This window comes from Pleurodeles waltl, chromosome 4_1, assembly GCF_031143425.1.
Source record: "Pleurodeles waltl isolate 20211129_DDA chromosome 4_1, aPleWal1.hap1.20221129, whole genome shotgun sequence".
Lineage (NCBI taxonomy): Eukaryota > Metazoa > Chordata > Amphibia > Caudata > Salamandridae > Pleurodeles > Pleurodeles waltl.
Window position 1 is genome coordinate 498,573,699 of NC_090442.1, and position 22,300 is coordinate 498,595,998.

Genomic DNA, 22,300 nt, shown 5'->3' on the forward strand with positions numbered 1-22,300 from the left:
GTTAGGAGGAACAAGTGTCCAGTAATCTCACCGATTTTGAAGATCATGTAGTGATGTGGACACTATTTATTGATGTTGATATCATCTGGAATGGTGATTTTGATTCTGCCAGCAAATGTATTGATAAATTAAATATGAATGAATGTAATTTGTGATTTTCAGGTCAAATAAGTAAAACTTATATTGAATTTTTGGACATACAAGTTCAGGGTATAGAAAATAAATTGGTGCCAAACAACTGCCAACAGTCTGCTATTTGCCACAAGCTCACACCCTTAAAGCCTTATCTACAGTATCCGTTATGGGGGCCTCCTTAGGGCTAAACCGATTTGCAGTACTTTTCAAAACTTTAAAAGAGAGAGGAGTTACAGGATCAAAAGATTTAGAGAAAGAAGATGCAACAACAAAAACTATCTGGCAAGCAGTTGCCCGAGAGGATATGGTAAACAGGGAACAATTACTATTTGAAAAGGGAGAAAACACCAGAGAATCATACAATTTAAGATGTATTACCTCTTCTTCTACTCAAGCACTGGCATGTACTTAAAACTGATGACAATTGCTAAATTCAATTTGACTGCTGCAAAACATGTGAAGCATGTAAGTACAGTACCAACTGCAGTACACAGAGGATTCCTGCCACTTGTAGACAATTAACTATCAGAAGGAGGTACACATGTAATACAGAATTTAGTGTATACTGTTTGATCTTCCCAAGTGATAAACTGTGTGGGCAGCACTAAACAGGAGGCCTGAAAGAGAATCTTAGAACATCAAAGGGCTATAAAACACATTGATAAACAATATATTGTAGCCTGACACTTTGCAGATGCACACAAATCACATTTTTCTCTTAGAAGATTTGTTCTAATTGATGCGGTGCCAGTGAATACCAGAGGTGGTGTCAGAGAGAAACAGTTATACATCTTAGAATTTAAATACATCATTGATTTTGAAGCATGAAAACCAAAAGGACTGAACTCTAGTGAAGAAATGTCAGTAAACGTATGAGTCAGCCTCTAACTGGGTAATATCTATGTGTCTCCTTTATACCATTGCATGTCAATATCTATGCACTTTAAATCTGTACATCTGAAAATTGCAATATGAGATATATGGTTGAAAGTTTTAATTATGTCTTTGTTTTTTCATGTAGGTATCAGCCAGATGCAGGGAGATCAGGAAGCCTAGATTCACGTCTTTAGTCAGCTAGGCCAGCGCAGAATAGGTATGATCTCCGCCTAGATGGCCTTGACTTGTGTATGGATATTTTATGATGCATTTTATGTTCACATCTATTATGCACAGTATATGTAGAGTGCAACCTGTAGATCATGAAAAGAAATTAAGAGTCTTTTTCAAACCTTCACCCTCAGTCACAGATCTGGTAAGCGAGTGTTTAAAAAGTTTCAGCACTCCATCCATTATCCTCTTGGGTTGTTAAAGTCGATTTAAGTGGGAAGGGCATGACTAGACGTGGGTCCTGTGCTCACTGTGCCAGTGGATTCAATCTAGCCTGGCTGATGAAGGATAATACCCTGAAACCGGCCCCAGGATGCTTGTTTCTGGTCTAGGGAGGACCTGGCCTGGTAGTTCGGGCTGAACTGTTCCCATCGGGAACCGGGTCAAGACTGATTTGCATATGGCTGGGTCGAAACTGGGGTGGCATGTTGAGCAAAAGAACAATGGACTAAACCCAGGTCTGTGACTTGAAGTGAGTGTTGAAAAAGTTTCAGCACTTCATCCATCACCCTTTTGAGTTGCTGTTTCATAAAATAGCAGCCGCTACTTTTTGCACAGGTTGCGTCTAGCCAATCACAGTACTGCTTCTGCTGCGAATCTCTGAGCAAGTGTTGTGATGGATCCGAGTCCCTATATATACACAAGTTTGTTTTTCACTTAATAACTAGAAAACCACTGAACAGATTTAGACCAAATCACAAAAAGGTCTCTTTATTGACCAAGAGCTACCTTTCTGCCAAATTTGGTGTAAATTCATCCAGTGGTTCGGCCGCTACTTCTGTTCTAAATTCCTATGGAAGTTAACATGGAGAAAACGTGTTTTGGGACCCCCCTTTTTCTTGGGCCCCACTTGACGGATCACCCAGAAGCTTTCCAGACAGCAGCTGACATGAGCATTGTATTTTTTTTTAGAAAATGTTAAGATTCGTCAGCTGGCACCAAAGATATAGGCAAGTAAAAAATGCTTTTTCTATAGAAACCCATTCCTAACTATAACTACCTAGTAGCGACCGCCACTAGTTAATATACATATATCAGTTTTTTATAGTGCTAACACTGCCTAAGGACATTGGAGCACTTTATGTGAGCACCAGATTACATCACACACAGACAGAATTGTTTTATTATTAGCATGGGCAATTAAGTGATTTGCCTAGAATCATAGGATGTGGAGTCAACATCAGGACTTTAAACTAGTTCCCCAGATCTGAAGTTGGCAACTCTGGCCATTTGGCCACATCTACATTTCTTTAAGCGTGACAACTATACCACTTGTGTATGACCATGTATGATCACATATAGTGATTAGAGTATATTTGCTGATAAAATGGCTTTATGAAGTACAAAAGAAGGCTACAAGAAATACTGAAAGGTTCGCCTGTTGTCTTGCTTGGAAATACTTGAAAGGGTTTGTTTTAAAACTAGCCTTAGCGACACTGTTCATCATATTTGCACTGGTGCACAAAAACGGTAATCTTTTGAAATATAACTCACAAAACAGACCATGACTATAGTGGTTCATCAAATATTGACTTATGATCCACTGTTTAGGAAATGCTCTTCTAGGAATACTTAAAAAAGTACTGTTTCCTCCTATGACTCTGCCCGTCTAAAAACACCGACATTTATAGTTAGCGATTGCTCTACCTGGTTCAGTTTAAGCAATGTAATTGCAAAAAAAAAAAAAAAAAAAAAAAAAACACTTCATCCTTATAAAGTACAATACACAGTATATCATGCATGCATTGAATTGTATTGTGCAGATCATCAATTTTGTATGCTTGTTCTTGCTACATTCCAGGTAAAAGGATATAGCGGCCACTTCAAGGTGAATTCAATTCAGCAGAAGTATAATGTGCACATAATATTGGTCTCCCACACAAAGTTTTCAGAAATACTACCTAAATTCAGTTTTGTTGAATTCCCTTCAACTATTTAACTACAACACCATCCACAACAGGCTTTAAGCAGGACAGACCATTTAACACCACACTTAGTTTGTTTAAATGTTTGCATAAGTCCTGGAGATGCATATTTGCTCATCAGACCTTAATTGCTAATTTTTCAGCAGCATATTGCAGCTGTTTGAATTCTGAGGAAAAATGTGTAAGTTCTCAAGTAGTGAATAAGGTCATCACTGTTGCTTATTTGTCTCCCACTTTGTCATTCTTACCTACAGTTGTATGTACTCAGGCATGAATAAGTGAACCTGAAAAAACTATCCCTCAATTGTATTACACTTCCTTAACAATTTTAACAATACGTCGCAAGACAAACGGAGGTGAAAAAAAGCTAAAAGGTGAGCAGTTCCATTAGCGTTGACAGCCAGCCATTGATAATCTGTATTATTCTAAGGCCAACGGTTTAATCTGCTTTACATTTCTAGGCAAAACCACTCTAATCACCTGATTTTGTACCAGTCTTACCACAATCACTATTACGTACACTTCTCAAATTGCTTTTTTGGACCAAGCATCAGTTGTTTCCATTAGTTAGATACAATGCATGCCTATAAACAACCTGCTCTTCACCATAAACAGGAACGCTACAAAGGTGGTGTAAACCAAAAATGGCATGGCCAAAGAGTCACAGGTTGAAGGCATATATGTAGGCTTCCACAGACAACTGGAGTTTTCCACTTTCTTCTATTCATATCTAGGGGTATCCAAGGACACAAATCTCTGTGGAGGTAAGGAAATCCCAACTATGTCCATGGGTTACATTTAGAAGGGGTGTTTCTTTAGCTATTGCTATTCACTTCCACAAAATGCCATTCTGAACTGGAAATCCTGAGGAACTCTCTTCTCTACTACTCCTTTGTAGTCATGGGAATGGCCAAGTGCGCTTGTGCCTCCCGCTCATTTGTCTGCTTCTACACTATAGCCTAATTCCTGCCCTGATCCTCTCTGACTTCCTATTGCCCCTGCTGGACCTGGCCCTTTCTGCAGGGTCATCCCCAAACGTTTAGCCCCCTTACTCTTATTTGTTTCTGACCTGTTTTTGTTGGCTTTAGGCCTCTGGGCACTTTAACACTGCCAACCAGTGCAAAAGTGCATATGCTCTCTGTCTAAATTGTATTGGTGATTGGTGTATCCAGGATTGGCATATCTGATTTACCAGTAAGTCCTTAGTAAAGTGCACCAGAGGTGCCCAGGCCCTGTAAATCAAATGCTACTAGTGGACCTGCAGCACTGATTGTGCCACCCACATGAGTAGCCCTGTAAACATGTCTCAGTCCTGCCATTGCAGTGTCTGTGCGTTCAGTCTTCCACTGCCATTTCGACCTGGCAATTGTACCCGCTTGCCAAGCCCAAACCTTCCATTTTACTACATGTAAGTCACCCCTTAAGTAGACCCAAGTCAGCCCCGTGGGCATGGTGCAGTGTATTTAGAAGGTAGGACATATCCTGATGTGTTTTACATGACCTAATAGTGAAATACTGACAAATTCGTTTTTCACTATTGCAAGGCCTATCTCTCCCATAGCATAACACGGGGATTGTCTTGAAATATCTTTTAAGTGTAATTTCCCATTGGGAGCAGATAGATAAATGGAGTTTGGAGTCTCTGAAATCACAATTGAAAAATACATCTTTTGGTAAAGTTTGTTTTTACATTGTCTGTTTGAAAATGCCACTCTTAGAAAGTGGGCATTTTCTTGCTAAACCATTCTGTGCCTCTGCTTGTATGCTAAATCCATGTCTGGGTCGGACTGACAGTTGGGCTGTTTGTGAATTTACTCTATACAATCATACAAAGGGAGTGGAGGTGTGTCCTACATTTCCAGATGAGTCTTCCTGAGCAAGAGTGGGAGGGAGGCGCTGACACCTGCACATGGAAAATGATCTGGTCTTTTGGGAAATTTTTGATGAGGAACAACTGAGATTTAAAAAAGTGTTGTGTACCATGGTTGACGTGGCCATGTATGGGCCTCTAAGATCATGTCGAGGGAGAATTGTTTTAGTTTCTGGATTAGAAATGGTAAGAGTGGGAGAGGGGGAAAGCGTAAGCAAAAATCCCTGACCAGCTCACCCATAGAGCATTGCCCTTGGACTGAGGGTGTGAGTACCTGGAGGTGAAGTTTTGCCATTTTTAGTTTTTTGACATGTTGCGAACAGATCTTTCTGAGGTGTTCCCCACTTTTTGAAGTACTGTTGAAGGACTTGTGGGTGGAGTTCCCACTCGTGTTGATGCATCCTGCTTAGTAGGTCTGCTAATTGGTTGTCTGTCCCCAGGAGATATTGTGCCAGTATGTGAATATGGTGATGAATTTCCATATTGTTTGTGCTAGGTAGGACAGTTGATGAAATTGTGTCCCCCACCCCCATTTTTTAATGTAGTACATGGCAGCCATGTTGTCTGTGTGTACCAACACTGTTTTGTGTTGCAACTGTGAAAGAAATGCTTTCATTGTCAAAAATATAGCTTGTAGCTCCAGGTAATTGATATGAAGAGACCGATAAGTATTGTCCCATATCCTCTGAATTGTTAGGTTGAGTAGATGAGCTCCCCAAACATTGAGGCATCTGCTGTGAGAGTGATCTGAGGTACAGGGTCTACAATGGGCCACCCGTTCATAAGGTTTGCGATATTCCACCAATGTAGAGAGCGATAAGTCCGGCGGTCCAACAACATTAGATCTTCCATTTGACCCTGTGCTTGAGACCATTGACGAGAGAGACATTGTTGAAGAGGACGCATTTGAAGTCTGGCATGAGGCACCGTGGCAATACAAGATGCCATCATTCCAGTTTCATAACAGTTTTTACTATGTTTGGTTCTGTTTTAATGTTGCAATTAATGTCTGAAAGCCTGGACCCTGTTTTGGTTGGGAAAGGCAATAGCTAATTGTGTATTGAGGATAGCTCCTAGACAGGGTTTAATTTGGAGAGTTTGCAGATGAGATTTGCTGTAGTTTATGGTGAACCCTAGAGTGTAGGAGAAGAATTGTAGTTTCAGTATGTTTTTGACACTGTATGAATGAATTGGCTTTGATGAGCCAATCGTCCAAATAAGGGAAAACGTGAATTTGTTTTCTTCTGAGATGTTCTGTAACCACTGCAAGGCATTTTGTGAATACTCTGGGAACAGTTGTGATTCTGAATGGTAATACTTTGAATTGGTAATGTTTTCCTGCCACTACCAATCTTAGGTAGTTGAGGTGTGCAGGATGAATAAGAATGTGAAAGTAAACGTCCTTTAGGTCTAATGCTGTCATGAAGTTGCTAGTTGTAATAGAGGAATAACATCCTGAAGTGTGACCATGTGAAAATGTTCTGATGGATGTAGTGGTTTAAGGGTCTGAGATCTAATATTGGTCTGAGAGACTCGTCTTTTTGGGGAATTAAACAATACAGGGAGTAAACTCCTGTTCCTTGGTATTGTAATGGTACTGACTCTTTAGCTCCTTTTAGAAGGAGGGAATGTACTTCCTCTTTGAAAAGAGTGAGATGATCTTCTGAGAGTCTGTGAGTACGAGGGGGTATATTTGGTGGAGTGGAAATGAGCTCCAGACAAAAACCATTTTAGATAATTTGAAGTACCCATTGATCTGTAGTAATTTGAGTCCACTGGGCGTAAGAAAGTTGTAACCTTCCCCCTGCAGGAGTGGTGTGTCTAAGTATTGTTTGTGGTAAGTCACTGTTTGGTGATGGATGAAGATCCTCTAGATGTAGAAGGTTTTCCTCTTCCCTTATTATTGCTTTATCTATATGATCCTCTAAGTTAACCTCTGGTGTTTTGAGAGGTGGGTTTAGTTTGATTTGTGGACTGTTCTTGAAAAGATGATCTAAATCCTCTGGTAAACCCTGCACAACGAATATTAACCCTATGTGTGCTGGCTTGTAAGGATCCCATCACTTTGGCAGCTTGATTGTCTTTTTCAAGTGTGGTATCAACTTGTGGACCAAATAAATGCTCTTTAATAGAAGGCGTTTTTAAAACTGCCTGCTTTACCTCCTGTTTAAACCCTGAGCATCTGCGCCAGGCATGGCGCCTTATGATGACACTTGTGTTAATAATGTGTGCTGCTGTATCAGTAGCATCAAGCACACATCGAATGGAGTTATTGGAAATGGTTTGTCCCTCCTTTACAAGTTCTATCCCTCTTTTACGATGTTCTTCTGGTAGGCATTGTAAAAGTTCCTCCATAGCATCCCAGTAAGCTCTGTCATATCTGAATAGTAAAGCTTGAGCATTGGCAATTTGCCAGTGATTGGCTGCTTGAACTGCCACTCTTTCCCTGTCGCATTTTTACTTTTTTTTAATCAGGAGGAGATGTCTCTCCTGTTGACTGGCTATTAGCCCTTTTGCTTCTGGGTCTGGAGGAATTTGTGTTTTTGTATATAAAGGATCAGTTGGTGCAGCATTGTACTTTTTAGCAACTCTAGGGATGATAACCCTTGCTCTAACAGGCTCTTCAAATATTTAATTTTGCATGTCTAAGCATGCCTGGAAGCATTGGAAGGAACTGACTTTCCTTGTGGGTTATCCAAAGGGAGGCAAATAAACAATCTTCCTCTATTGGTTCATTGTACATGTGCACATTATAAAATGCTGCTGCTCTCAATATAACCTGTTGGTATGATGTGGATTCCTCATGTGGTGAAAGTCTAGCTGGGTAAAGAGCCGGATTATTTGGTGTAACAGGATCCAGATCTTACTCATCCAATGTGTCCTGTTTGTCTAATGTATCCCCTAAATCTTGAAAGTCACCAGTTGGTGAACTAGGTGGTGTGAAACCTGAATGAGGGGGGGGGGGATGTTTGTGGAAGAGTATGTTGTGGAAAAGTAGGTAAAGGTGGAGATGTACGAGTATGAAAATAAGTCTTTTCTTTGGTAGTCTTCTTTGGAGGTGTAGAGGAATCAAGACTCTCTTGAAAAGATAATTTCCTCTTTAAAGGTGGCAGAGGTGATGTTCTAATCTGCCATGTCCCTTGTTGAATTTGATGTCGGTGCTGCCTAGCGTCCATAACTGCTAAAATTGGTTTCACCTGTAATGTAGGGGTTGTTCTAGACTGTCCAGAGTCACTGAAAGTCTTTTGCAATGTTTTTGGTTCCGAAGATTGTTTTGGATGGAAAAGTTTCGGTGCTGAAATATTAAACTGACTTATCTCTTTCGTTGCCAAAGTGGTAGGCACTGAAGTACCACGTAGTGTTTGTTTTGTCTGTACTGAAATGGAGGTACTGGAGGTTGATGCCAAAGATTTGGCTTTTTTAAAATTTTAGTGCTGAGCTGGTGAGCGAGGCATCAGAATACATGTGTCGGCTCCAACCATGGCTGGAAGGTAGTGGTGGACCGGTGACCTCTCTTGTGTTTTATTTTTCTGATGGGAAATGGGGCTTTTTACCTACAATTTGTGCTGGTTGTAATGGTTGACTCTCAATGTCTGAATCCTGAACGGAGAAGACCCCCTCTTGTTCCAAGTCTTTTTGCCCATGCTCGTCGCTGAAGATGTCCGGTGTTATTATCTGGAGGTCGAGATGCCATTTCCATTCAACAAGCTCTTTGATCTCCAAGCATCTTCTTCGACAGAAAAGAACGGCACGCTTCGCAAGTCTGGTCGTTGTGGTCTGGTGAAAGTTACAGATTACATACCTGATGTTGGTCAGTGTGTGGAAACTTTGAATGGCATCGAGAGCAAAATTGAAATGGAGTACGTTCCATTAGGGCTGCATTCTTTGATACCACATGGAAGAGGTAGGCCCAAAGAGGGTCCGAAGAGGGCCCTAGAGGGCCTTTCTGTTCAGGAAAGGGTTGAGAAATTAGATTCAGAGTATGGAAAAGGAACCGAAAGTTGAATTATTAAAGAATACGTGTAGGAAGTTGGCTCTGTATGTGCTATTTCAAAGTAAGGAATAGCATGCACAGAGTCCAAGGGTTCCCCTTAGAGGTAAAATAGTGGTAAAAATAGATAATACTAATGCTCTATTTTGTGGTAGTGTGGTCGAGCAGTAGGCTTATCCAAGGAGTAGTGTTAAGCATTTGTTGTACATACCCATAGACAATAAATGAGGTACACACACTCAGAGACAAATCCAGCCAATAGGTTTTGTTATAGAAAAATATATTTTCTTAGTTTATTTTAAGAACCACAGGTTCAAATTTAACATGTAATATCTTGTTTGAAAGGTATTGCAGGTAAGTACATTAGGAACTTTGAATCATTTCAATTGCATGTATACTTTTCAAGTTATTCACAAATAGCTATTTTAAAAGTGGACACTTAGTGCAATTTTCACAGTTCCTGGGGGAGGTAAGTTTTTGTTAGTTTTACCAGGTAAGTAAGACACTTACAGGGTTCAGTTCTTGGTCCAAGGCAGCCCACCGTTGGGGGTTCAGAGCAACCCCAAAGTTACCACACCAGCAGCTCAGGGCCGGTCAGGTGCAGAGTTCAAAGTGGTGCCCAAAACGCATAGGCTATAATGGAGAGAAGGGGGTGCCCCGGTTCCGGTCTGCTTGCAGGTAAGTACCCGCGTCTTCGGAGGGCAGACCAGGGGGGTTTTGTAGGGCACCGGGGGGGACACAAGCCCACACAGAAATTTCACCCTCAGCGGCGCGGGGGCGGCCGGGTGCAGTGTTAGAACAAGCGTCGGGTTCGCAATGTAAGTCAATGAGAGATCAAGGGATCTCTTCAGCGCTGCAGGCAGGCAAGGGGGGGCTTCCTCGGGGAAACCTCCACTTGGGCAAGGGAGAGGGACTCCTGGGGGTCACTTCTGCAGTGAAAGTCCAGTCCTTCAGGTCCTGGGGGCTGCGGATGCAGGGTCTTTTCCAGGCGTCGGGACTTAGGTTTCAGAGAGTCGCGGTCAGGGGAGTCTCGGGATTCCCTCTGCAGGCGGCGCTGTGGGGGCTCAGGGGGGACAGGTTTTGGTACTCACAGTCGTAGAGTAGTCCGGGGGTCCTCCCTGAGGTGTTGGTTCTCCACCAGCCGAGTCGGGGTCGCTGGGTGCAGTGTTGCAAGTCTCACGCTTCTTGCGGGGAGTTGCAGGGTTTTTTAAAGCTGCTTCTTGAAACAAAGTTGCAGTCTTTTTGGAGCAGGTCCGCTGTCCTCTGGAGTTTCTTGTCGTCGTCGAAGCAGGGCAGTCCTCAGAGGATTCAGAGGTCGCTGGTCCCTTTGGAAGGCGTCGCTGGAGCAGAGTTCTTTGGAAGGCAGGAGACAGGCCGGTGAGTTTCTGGAGCCAAGGCAGTTGTTGTCTTCTGGTCTTCCTCTGCAGGGGTTTTCAGCCAGGCAGTCCTTCTTCTTCTTGTTTGCAGGAATCTAATTTTCTAGGGTTCAGGGTAGCCCTTAAATACTAAATTTAAGGGCGTGCTTAGGTCTGGGGGGTTAGTAGCCAATGGCTACTAGCCCTGAGGGTGGGTACACCCTCTTTGTGCCTCCTCCCAAGGGGAGGGGGTCACATCCCTAATCCTATTGGGTGAATCCTCCATCTGCAAGATGGAGGATTTCTAAAAGTTAGAGTCACCTCAGCTCAGGACACCTTAGGGGCTGTCCTGACTGGCCAGTGACTCCTTGTTGCTTTCTTTGTTCCCTCCAGCCTTGCCGCCAAAAGTGGGGGCCGTGGCCGGAGGGGGCGGGCAACTCCACTTAGCTGGAGTGCCCTGCTGGGTTGTGACAAAGGGGTGAGCCTTTGAGGCTCACCGCCAGGTGTTACAGCTCCTGCCTGGAGGAGGTGTTAGCATCTCCACCCAGTGCAGGCTTTGTTACTGGCCTCAGAGTGACAAAGACACTCTCCCCATGGGGCCAGCAACATGTCTCTAGTGTGGCAGGCTGCTGAAACTAGTCAGCCTACACAGACAGTCGGTTAAGTTTCAGGGGGCACCTCTAAGGTGCCCTCTGGGGTGTATTTTGCAATAAAATGTACACTGGCATCAGTGTGCATTTATTGTGCTGAGAAGTTTGATACCAAACTTCCCAGTTTTCAGTGTAGCCATTATGGTGCTGTGGAGTTCGTGCAAAACAGACTCCCAGACCATATACTCTTATGGCTACCCTGCACTTACAATGTCTAAGGTTTTGCTTAGACACTGTAGGGGTACAGTGCTCATGCACTGGTACCCTCACCTATGGTATAGTGCACCCTGCCTTAGGGCTGTAAGGCCTGCTAGAGGGGTGTCTTACCTATACTGCATAGGCAGTGAGAGGCTGGCATGGCACCCTGAGGGGAGTGCCAGATCGACTTACTCATTTTGTTCTCACTAGCACACACAGGCTTGTAAGCAGTGTGTCTGTGCTGAGTGAGGGGTCTCTAGGGTGGCATAATACATGCTGCAGCCCTTAGAGACCTTCCCTGGCATCAGGGCCCTTGGTACCAGAGGTACCAGTTACAAGGGACTTATCTGGATGCCAGGGTGTGCCAATTGTGGAATCAATGGTACATTTTAGGTGAAAGAACACTGGTGCTGGGGCCTGGTTAGCAGGGTCCCAGCACACTTCTCAGTCAAGTCAGCATCAGTATCAGGCAAAAAGTGGGGGGTAACTGCAACAGGGAGCCATTTCTTTACAATACGCATTCGGAAACAATAGTGGAGATAATAGTAAGACGAAAAAAAATACCGTTATAGACTATTTGGCGCCGAGAACTCTGAGCGAGAGAAACACCCGTTCAAACCTGACAGCGGAGAAAAACAAAGGACTCTATGCCCATGCACAATATTACCGAGAGGAGGAGTCACTCGATCCCGTGACTCGAAAACTTTCTTCGAACTAAAACAAGTTGTACTACTCCAATAGCGAGCTTATGCACAGCATGTGTATCTATAGCTACACATCCCATCGAACATCCAGTTTCTCACAATAGCACAACATAAATCTGCATCAGGCTGATGTCTTTTCTGGGTCGAAGACCTGAGTCTGGATTGATCATTGTTCTACATTGACTAACATGGCTGTCAGTATAGAAGGAAAGGATGTTAACTTTGGTGAAAAAGTTGAAATCAGTACGGGAGTCCACGAAGGCCCAGTTGCAGGTTGCAAGGGGGAAGGCATCATCAAGGGGGAAGGGAGGACACCTGCCTGGAGACCCTTGCATCTCTGTGGGCCTCAAGGGACATCAGAGGTAGTTGTACCATAAATCTGCAGTGTGGCCTGTGTGAAAGCTGCTATTCGGTGCAGGGTGGATGATGACACAGGAAACTTGGGGTACACTATACACTAGGACCAGTCGCAGGACCGGTTCAGATGCAGAAAATATCTGGGGACAACAATCTTTATCATGATGTCCTTGAGCCTTCTCGTTCGACTTCGAGTACCCTAATGTGGCTAAATCCTGCTTGGACCTTTTACACTTTTGCCGAGACCTTTGTCTCAGACTTACAAGTGGATTTTTCACAGGAGAGACCTTAAGACCAGGACCATGATTAGCCCTATAACCTGGAAAGGGAGCTGAACCTCTGCTTCAACCACAACTTTTTCTGCTCAGCAACGTAGAGTTTAACTTCCTGGTGCAGAATCATTTTAGAGTTCATAAGGATGCATTTGTTGTACACGAGTCATGGCCCAAGACCCAGAACCACGGACATACCTTGTGTTAGCTATGACACAAATCTGCTCCTGCAGTCTCAGCACAGTTTAAGTCTTGCAGTTTTGGGAGGGGGATACTGTTTCTTAGCACAGTGCGAAAAACGTTTTTAGAGTAGTTGGAAGACTCACATCGTTGGGAGCAAAGCTTGGGATCACCATTTAAGGCCATGGCAAGAAAGGAACTGACATTAGTCATGCAGGAGCATTATTGGAAGAATTTTCAGAATAGCACCTAGGAATATTCTAAAGGTGAGTTATCTATGGTTAAAAGTGTCCATCAACTTTACTATTTTTTCTTTCATTGAAATTGATTATGTACTATTTATGAAATATTGTGCTTATGTGCAAAACGGCATTACTGCGTTTTTTTTTTTAATCAAACTGAAATAAATCCGGTTTGGTTATGTTATTCACAAACCCCATCTGAAATGTTTTTGTCTTTTTTTAATCCCGATTTGAGCGTGATAAATATCACACATTTGTTTTCATCTTTACAACTGCAAATACTTTTGCTTTACTTTTAAACTCACGCCGCTCTTCAAGCACACCTTTCTAATCCATCAAATGAAACTAAATGCTCGACAGACCTTGGAAAAATTCCATTAGCAGGTACCCATTGTATCCCTTTTTCTTTCTGATTTACAGTAGGACGTTTCAAAGACAACTCAGAGTTTGTGTAAACCTGTTATTCATTGATTCAAGGATAATCATGAGATCATTTGAATATGAAAATACAAGGAAGAAGTAGTTTATCTGCTCATCTGATGCCAAGTGTTGGCTTTTCCAAAGGCAGATGCAACAATGCAGAACCGACTAACAAGTTTAATCTTGCTACTTAGAAGTATTGAACTTGAAATTGAATGCAATGCTATAACATTCATTTTCTGCAGAGGTCAAAGTTCCGAAAATCAAAAAAATTAGGAAAACACTAGAAAGTGATTATCTCTTTCACTTACCTACGCAGTTACCCACCCAAGGGCAGTGGTGATCAAACTTTGCTATGCATCGATTGCATACACCACAATGCTTGGACCTCACTGGTTTCCGAATCTGTTAAATAAATGTTAATGAAGATGGTTGTAATAAACATTGCCTTTTTTGTAATCTGGAAAAAAAGAAATGGTACTAAGTAGAATCGATCAGGGAATAGAAGCAATGATCTATAATGAGCATAAAAATATCACACAAGCAACAATATTGATGGCCAATTTCCAATAAACCTTCTGGTTAGCAGGCATTGTAGTTCAGGGGGAAATCTATACGGCTTACCATTCAGGATGTTTATCTTGGACTGAGAGTTTAGGACTGTTTCCACTTCATGCACTCATATCAAGATCACTTCTCATCAGTAAGCAAGCAATGACTGCACATTTATGGATCAGAGCAGCAATTTATAGATGGGTACTGGATTAAACAAGGTTAAAGTTTCCAAATAATAATTAATGTCAAACAAAATCAAAAGCAGGGCTTTAGGTTCCAGACATTATATTCCACTGTATTACTCAAACTAAGCATAGCTCCCACGTCTAGGTTAGCAACTGTAACAAGCATTGGCAAAGCAAATAGGTTTCGCCTATGGAATCTACTAAAAACAATCTATACGCAAACTGGAAATACATCTACAAAATGGAGTGATAGAGATATATAAGGAACAGTATTGGAGCTATGTGCTTCTCTTGGTCAGAGTCTTGCGACCCAATTGGCATCTCTTCAAGCCCTAGCCTCCTTCGCCCCCACCTGCAGACTGAAGACCACTCCACTACTCTCCCCTTCAATTCAACACCCTAATCCACCACGAAAATCTATCTTCTTCCACCAAATTAATGAAGCCACATTGCCCAAGCAATTCAACTGCACTGTTCTGTCTACCATGCATGTGGCTGTTTCTGTCCCAAATCCCTTGCAAAATGGTACTCCTGACTCGTCAACCACATAATTTTCTTTCTTCTAACCAGACAAGTAGCCACAGCTCACCAAGTACTGCAACCCTCCTCTCGCTCACATTCCATGCGGCACCAATGACCGTCTCCTTCCTTCCTGTGACCTCTAGTGCACTGTGATGGTATGTGACTTGTCGCAATGGCGTCACATCAGGAATGCCAAAGGGTTTTCTTGTTTGAAGTAAAATGCTTTTCCTACCCTGTTATTAGGGGAAATCATGATTCTATGTTGCCATATAGCTCATGGTGAGAAAACTCAGGTGAGGCAGGATAGTCAACTATTGTATCATGCACAGTTATCACTAGCAAGGAATAAAAGACAGACTAAAGAAGAGATAGTGCTCTATTCCAAGCAACTCTTCTCCTATTTTGGATTGGGGTGAGTGGTTTGGTTTGGAGTGGGGCGGACTGGCGAAGTGTTGTGGACTGGGGTGGATTGTAGTAGGGTGAATTGGGGGGGGGCGTGTACTGCACACTTACGTGTTCAAGCATAATTTCAGAACTGACACATATTAAAGAAACAATGTTGCTTTGCAATATATATACCAAAGATAATTGTCATCTTTTGAGAACAGCGTCCACGAGCAAAAACAAAAGAAATCATGAGTGTAAAGTGATAAAAGACGACTTGGCAAAATAAAAGAAAGTTAGCTATAAAGAATAATACTTAGCAGTTTTGTTTGTCTGCTTTTAGCAGTCACACACTGTAGGAAGTTGGCTCTGTATGTGCTATTTCAAAGTAAGGAATAGCATGCACAGAGTCCAAGGGTTCCCCTTAGAGGTAAGATAGTGGCAAAAAAGAGATAATACTAATGCGCTATTTTGTGGTAGTGTGGTCGAGCAGTAGGCTTATCAAAGGAGTAGTGTTAAGCATTTTTTGTACATACACACCTGCAATAAATGAAGAACACACTCAGAGACAAATCCAGCCAATAGGTTTTGTTATAGAAAAATATATTTTCTTAATTTATTTTAAGAACCACAGGTTCAAATTCTACATGTAATATCTCATTTGAAAGGTATTGCAGGTAAGTACTTTAGGAACTTTGAATAATTACAGTAGCACATATACTTTTTACATAAAACACAATAAGCGGTTTTAAAAGTGGACACTTAGTGCAATTTTCACAGTTCCTGGGGGAGGTAAAGTATTGTTAGGTTCCACAGGTAAGTAAGTCACTTACAGGTTTCAGTTTTGGGTCCAAGGTAGCCCACCGTTGGGGGTTCAGAGCAACCCCAAAGTTACCACACCAGCAGCTCAGGGCCGGTCAGGTGCAGAGGTCAAAGAGGTGCCCAAAACACATAGGCTTCAATGGAGAGAAGGGGGTGCCCCGGTTCTAGTCTGCCAGCAGGTAAGTACCCGCGTCTTCGGAGGGCAGACCAGGGGGGTTTTGTAGGGCACCGGGGGGGACACAAGTCAGCACAAAAAGTACACCCTCAGCAGCGCGGGGGCGGCCGGGTGCAGTGTGCAAACACGCATTGGGTTTTCAATGGTTTTCAATGAGAGACCAAGGGGTCTCTTCAGCGGTGCAGGCAGGCAAGGGGGGGGCTCCTCGGGGTAGCCACCACCTGGGCAAGGGAGAGGGCCTCCTGGGGGTCACTCCTGCACAGAAGTTCCGTTCCCTCAGGTGCTGGGGGCTGCGGGTGCAGGGTCTTTTCCAGCCGTCGGGACTTTAGGTTCAGGCAGTCGCGGTCAGGGGGAGCCTCGGGATTCCCTCTGCAGGCGTCGCTGTGGGGGCTCAGGGGGGAGAACTTTGGTTACTCACGGACTCAGAGTCGCCAGAGGGTCCTCCCTGAGGTGTTGGTTCTCCACCAGTCGAGTCGGGGTCGCCGGGTGCAGTGTTGCAAGTCTCACGCTTCTTGCGGGGAGTTGCAGGGGTCTTTAAATCTGCTCCTTTGAAACAAAGTTGCAGTTCTTTTGGAGCAGTGCCGCTGTCCTCAGGAGTTTCTTGTCTTTCTTGAAGCAGGGCAGTCCTCAGAGGATTCAGAGGTCGCTGGTCCCTTGGAAAGCGTCGCTGGAGCAGGTTTCTTTGGAAGGCAGGAGACAGGCCGGTAAGTCTGGGGCCAAAGCAGATGGTGTCTTCTGTTCTTCCTCTGCAGGGGTTTTTCAGCTCAGCAGTCCTCTTCTTCTTGTAGTTTCAGGAATCTAAATTCTTAGGTTCAGGGAAGCCCTTAAATACTAAATTTAAGGGCGTGTTTAGGTCTGGGGGGTTAGTAGCCAATGGCTACTAGCCCTGAGGGTGAGTACACCCTCTTTTGTGTCTCCTCCCAAGGGGAGGGGGTCACATCCCTAATCCTATTGGGGAATCCTCCATCTGCAAGATGGAGGATTTCTAAAAGTTAGAGTCACTTCAGCTCAGGACACCTTAGGGGCTGTCCTGACTGGTCAGCGACTCCTCCTTGTTTTTCTCATTATTTTCTCCAGCCTTGCCACCAAAAGTGGGGGCCGTGGCCGGAGGGGGCGGGCAACTCCACTAGCTGGAGTGTCCTGCGATGCTGGCACAAAGGGGTGAGCCTTACCGCCAGGTGTGACAGCTCCTGCCTGGGGGAGGTGTTAGCATCTCCACCCAGTGCAGGCTTTGTTACTGGCCTCAGAGTGACAAATGCACTCTCCCCATGGGGCCAGCAACATGTCTCGGTTGTGGCAGGCTGCTGGAACCAGTCAGCCTACACAGACAGTCGGTTAAGGTTTCAGGGGGCACCTCTAAGGTGCCCTCTGGGGTGTATTTTACAATCAAATGTACACTGGCATCAGTGTGCATTTATTGTGCTGAGAAGTTTGATACCAAACTTCCCAGTTTTCAGTGTAGCCATTATGGTGCTGTGGAGTTCGTGTAAAACAGACTCCCAGACCATATACTCTTATGGCTACCCTGCACTTACAATGTCTAAGGTATTGCTTAGACACTGTAGGGGCACAGTGCTCATGCACTGGTGCCCTCACCTATGGTATAGTGCACCCTGCCTTAGGGCTGTAAGGCCTGCTAGAGGGGTGACTTATCTATATCTGCATAGGCAGTGAGAGGCTGGCATGGCACCCTGAGGGGAGTGCCATGTCGACTTACTCGTTTTGTTCTCACCAGCACACACAAGCTGGCAAGCAGTGTGTCTGTGCTGAGTGAGGGGCCTCCAGGGTGGCATAAGTCATCCTGCAGCCCTTAGAGACCTTCCTTGGCATCAGGGCCCTTGGTACCAGGGGTACCATTTACAAGGGACTTATCTGGATGCCAGGGTATGCCAATTGTGGATACAAAAGTACAGGTTAGGGAAAGAACACTGGTGCTGGGGCCTGGTTAGCAGGCCTCAGCACACTTTCAATTCAAAACATAGCATCAGCAAAGCCAAAAAGTCAGGGGGTAACCATGCCAAGGAGGCATTTCCTTACACACACCTTCTGTTTGCAGAACACAAAGTTAAAAGGAACAAAGTAGTACCTCAATCACGTCGGGAGCAGCAGATGGGCACGGACTGATTCAACTTAATTTGTGTTTGGTCCCTACTCCACACACCGGATCAGAACTAATGCTTGGATTGAGAGTCAGGCAAGCCAAATGGTAAGCGACAGGTGGGTCCAAGCCCTTTATTGTACACAACAGAGTCTAGTAAGCTATTGCATGCACTTGCAGGCTCAACCCTAAACAGTAACAGAGTTAACTGCAATGTTTAAATGAGTGCAGGCATATTTAAACGTTGCAAATCTAATAGAATAATTGTGAAAAATTTGGAGATGGGGCCCCAATTCTTCCCCCCCCCCCCCCACTGGGGAGCGCACCATTAAAAAGTTCAAAGATCTCTGCTATAAACCCACACTATACCTACCTTGCACAACGATGTAGCATCTTGCCTGTCCATGTCGGGGATACAAAGCGATAATAGAAATTTTATAATACAACACAATTGCTGCCCTCTGTTGTACGTTACCTTATGGTATGATTATTTATGTAGCACTTGCTACCTCTGACAAGGCGCTGAAACATTTGTGAATGAGTAACACACTACCCTGCTGATACCAACTGTTAATGATTAGATCATTCATAATGGTCACAATTTGCCATGCTTGGTACCAGGTTGTCTGAGGTGCCAAAGAATATTGCACACCTGTGCCACAGGCTAGCGAAGAGCTCTGTCAGTAGTCAGTAATCAACCAGTGACCTGGAGTTCTTGTGTCAGCCAGCCCTCCAGTGCCTGGCCTATTCACTGCCAGGACACACATCTAGGCAGCAGCATCGTATGACAGCTGTGCCCACACAAAGGGGCATTGATACTTTGTGAAGTACCCTGAGGTGCTGCGAAGACAGCACAACAGGCTTTGCGTTGCTGCAAATAAATGGGTAAATAACTCTGACAATAATTAATATTACCACAGCACTGTTTATTTGTTCATCACGTGCTCTTTTATAGCATATTTAATCACAGTGTGTCCTCTGTGCGAAGAATTTCCAACCTTGTGAAATGTTTCTCATAACCTTGCACTACTACTACCCTCCCTGTCACACTAGCTACAGGTTACAGGTTGAGCTCTTTTGAAGGGACTGTCTCTCGAAGGGACAAACAAACAATCTGCATTATGGGGTCGCTGGGCTCAGTTTTTTTTTTTTTTTCCTTCAGAGCAGTTTTTTTGGGTTTAATTCTCTTGTTAAGCCTTATTACCGAGCAGGATGGAGTTGGGGTGGAGGGAGGGAAAAGTTCCCTATAAGGGAAACTTTTGAATCCTGGAACCACTCTTGGATGCCTGTGAGAGAGAGACGGGACTCACATATGTACTGAGCCTCCAATTCCCCACGTGATTAACAAGCTGGAGCCAGGGAGCCTGCTGGAAGTAGTGGGCCAGAGACAGAGTGGGCAGCCCTGATGGAACGTATGAGAGGTAGGTTAGAGCCTGGGGATGAAAAGATGGATGAATGGATAGACATATGCAATGAAGGTGAGTGTCTTAGGATGGATGGATGGAATTGATCTTATGCAAGAGGTGAACAATAAATGGATGGGTGATGATTAGTAGGCAGATTAGGGTTGGTTTTCAAAAGGGGTGGATGGAGGAATGAATGAATAGGTGCATGAATGGACAAATTGATGGATGACTAAGTGAAGTGAACTGATTTACTGGTTGGCTTGGATTGGATTGGCTTTGGATAGATAGATGAATGTTGAGGGTGGCTAGGTGATTAATGGAAGGGTGGTGGATGGATTTGAGGATAGGAAGGATGAGTTAGTGGATGGTTTGGATGGATGGATAGACGGATGGATGGGTAGGTGTGTAGACAGATGTATGAAAGGGTGTGTGGATGGATAGATGGATGAATAGGTGTGTGGATGTGCGATGGAATACTGGATTTACTGTTCGGACCTGTGGACCTTCTATACTCTTTGATGCGTGGCTGCTATTTCTGTATGTTCCAAGTTTCCTTGTAATTTTAATGAAATATTACAACACTGCTGTCATCGCATTCACTGTAAAGTGTGAATTTCAAAGTTTGTTAGTACTGTACTTCAAATAAAGCCAACATCCTAAACTCCTATGTCTACTGTGTGGAGCTTCAGAATGAAAATGTCACTTACCCAGTGTACATCTGTTCGTGGCCCATGCGCAATGGAAGCAAAGAGGAGGAGTCCCTCGGTCTCGTGACTCGAAAGACTTCTTCGAAGAAAAACAACTTGTAACACTCCGACCCAACACCAGATGGCGGACTGTGCACAACATGTGTATCTGCAGCAACAGATGCCATCGAACAAGGGCATTTTCCAACCTCACTGCAGTTGGCAACCTTAATTAATAATTGTCCAAGGTGTGAACATGCACCTGTAGTAAGACAGACCTGAGGGAGCTGAGAGGGGCCAGAGCGTGGTGGGCACCTGACTGAACTGGAAGTGCTGAGTAAGTTCCTGTGCGCAAGCTTTGAGGGGCTTTAAGTGCTGCCTCCTTCACCTGTGCACGCAATAGGCCCTACAGGTCGAAGGTCAGAATCCAACAATCTCAAAGGGAAAATGGGCAGAACAGGAGATTAGTGAACTCCATCTACCTCTTCCTGGTACTAAAAATGATGAACCACATTTAAAATACAATGTAGGCTTATTAGATCAAATCATCCATTATAACTGAAAATGCATAAGAGCGTCTCATGGGTAGTGTCCCTTCCCTTGCTCAAACCAGGCTTCATGGGTCTGAGCACAGGGGTATAGTGGAAAACTCTAGAATCCACAAACAAAGGCAAATGAATCCTTACACCTTTTGTGTTAAAATCACCATGAGGGTAGTCCATTCAGAACATTATGCTAATTCTTTAACACAAACCCTTCCTTAGTATTTCTAGTTTTTCGACTATTGAGCTCTACATTAAATTAAGCATAGGCAACACCTTGTGCACTACCTGTACTACCCCCCCTTATCCTATGTGATTGTATGAAAGAAACACTTCATTTTCCTCAAACTCCCCAAAAGGAAAATGTCACTTACCCAATGTACATCTGTTCGTGGCATGAGACGCTGCAGATTCACATGCTGTGCATATCCCGCCATCTAGTGTTGGGCTCGGAGTGTTACAAGTTGTTTTTCTTCAAAGAAGTCTTTTCGAGTCACGAGATCGAGGGACTCCTCCCATTTCGGCTCCATTGCACATGGGCGTCGACTCCATCTTAGATTGTTTTCCCCGCAGAAGGTGAGGTAGAGTGTGTATATATAGTAATAGTGCCCATGCAATGGAGTAAGTATGTATGTACATAATGTGATTTAAAGTGTTGTATTTACAAATTTACAAATGTACAAGATTATTTTTATCAACTTATAACGGCTACAGGCTCCCGGGGAGGTGGGAGGGCGCATGTTAATCTGCAGCATCTCATGCCACGAACAGATGTACACTGGGTAAGTGACATTTTCCGTTCAATGGCATGTGTAGCTGCAGATACACATGCTGTGCATAGACTAGTAAGCAGTTATCTCCCCAAAAGCGGTGTTTTAGCCTATAGGATTTGAAGTTGTTTGAAATAATGTTCGTAATACTGCTTGTCCTACTGTGGCTTGTTGTGTTGTTAACACATCCACACAGTAATGTTTAGTGAATGTATGAGGCATAGACCATGTGGCTGCCTTACAGATTTCTGTCATTGGTATATTTCCCAGAAAGGCCATGGTGGCACCTTTCTTCCTAGTGGAGTGTGCCTTTGGTGTAATAGGCAGTTCTCTCTTTGCTTTAATATAACAGGTTTGAATACATTTAACTATCCATCTGGCAATGCCTTGTTTGGATATTGAGGTTTTTGGAAAGCTACAAACAATTGTTTTGTTTTGCGAATTTGTTTGGTTCTATCAATGTAATACATTAATGCTCTTTTTATGTCTAATGTATGTAATGCTCTTTCAGCTACAGAGTCTGGTTGTGGAAAGAACACTGGGAGTTCCACTGTTTGTTTTAAGTGGAACGGTGATATAACTTTAGGCAAAAATCTGGGATTTGTGCGTAGAACCACTTTATGTTTGTGTATTTGTATAAAGGGTTCCTGTATGGTAAAGGCTTGTATTTCACTTACTCTTCGGAGAGATGTGATAGCTATTAGGAAGGCTACTTTCCAGGTTAAGTATTGAATCTCACAAGAGTGCAT

General features: G+C 43.7%; 1 protein-coding gene across 1 annotated transcript in view; it reads right to left on the reverse strand.

Annotated features, from left to right (window-relative positions):
• The window catches only part of ZDHHC17 (zinc finger DHHC-type palmitoyltransferase 17), a 217,794-nt gene that overhangs the window by 44,724 nt on the left and 150,770 nt on the right, over positions 1–22,300 (reverse strand). Inside the window, exon 13 of the mRNA XM_069228795.1 lies at positions 13,718–13,811. Within this exon, the coding sequence (XP_069084896.1) occupies positions 13,718–13,811 (94 nt within the window). The remainder of the gene's footprint in view (positions 1–13,717; positions 13,812–22,300) is intronic.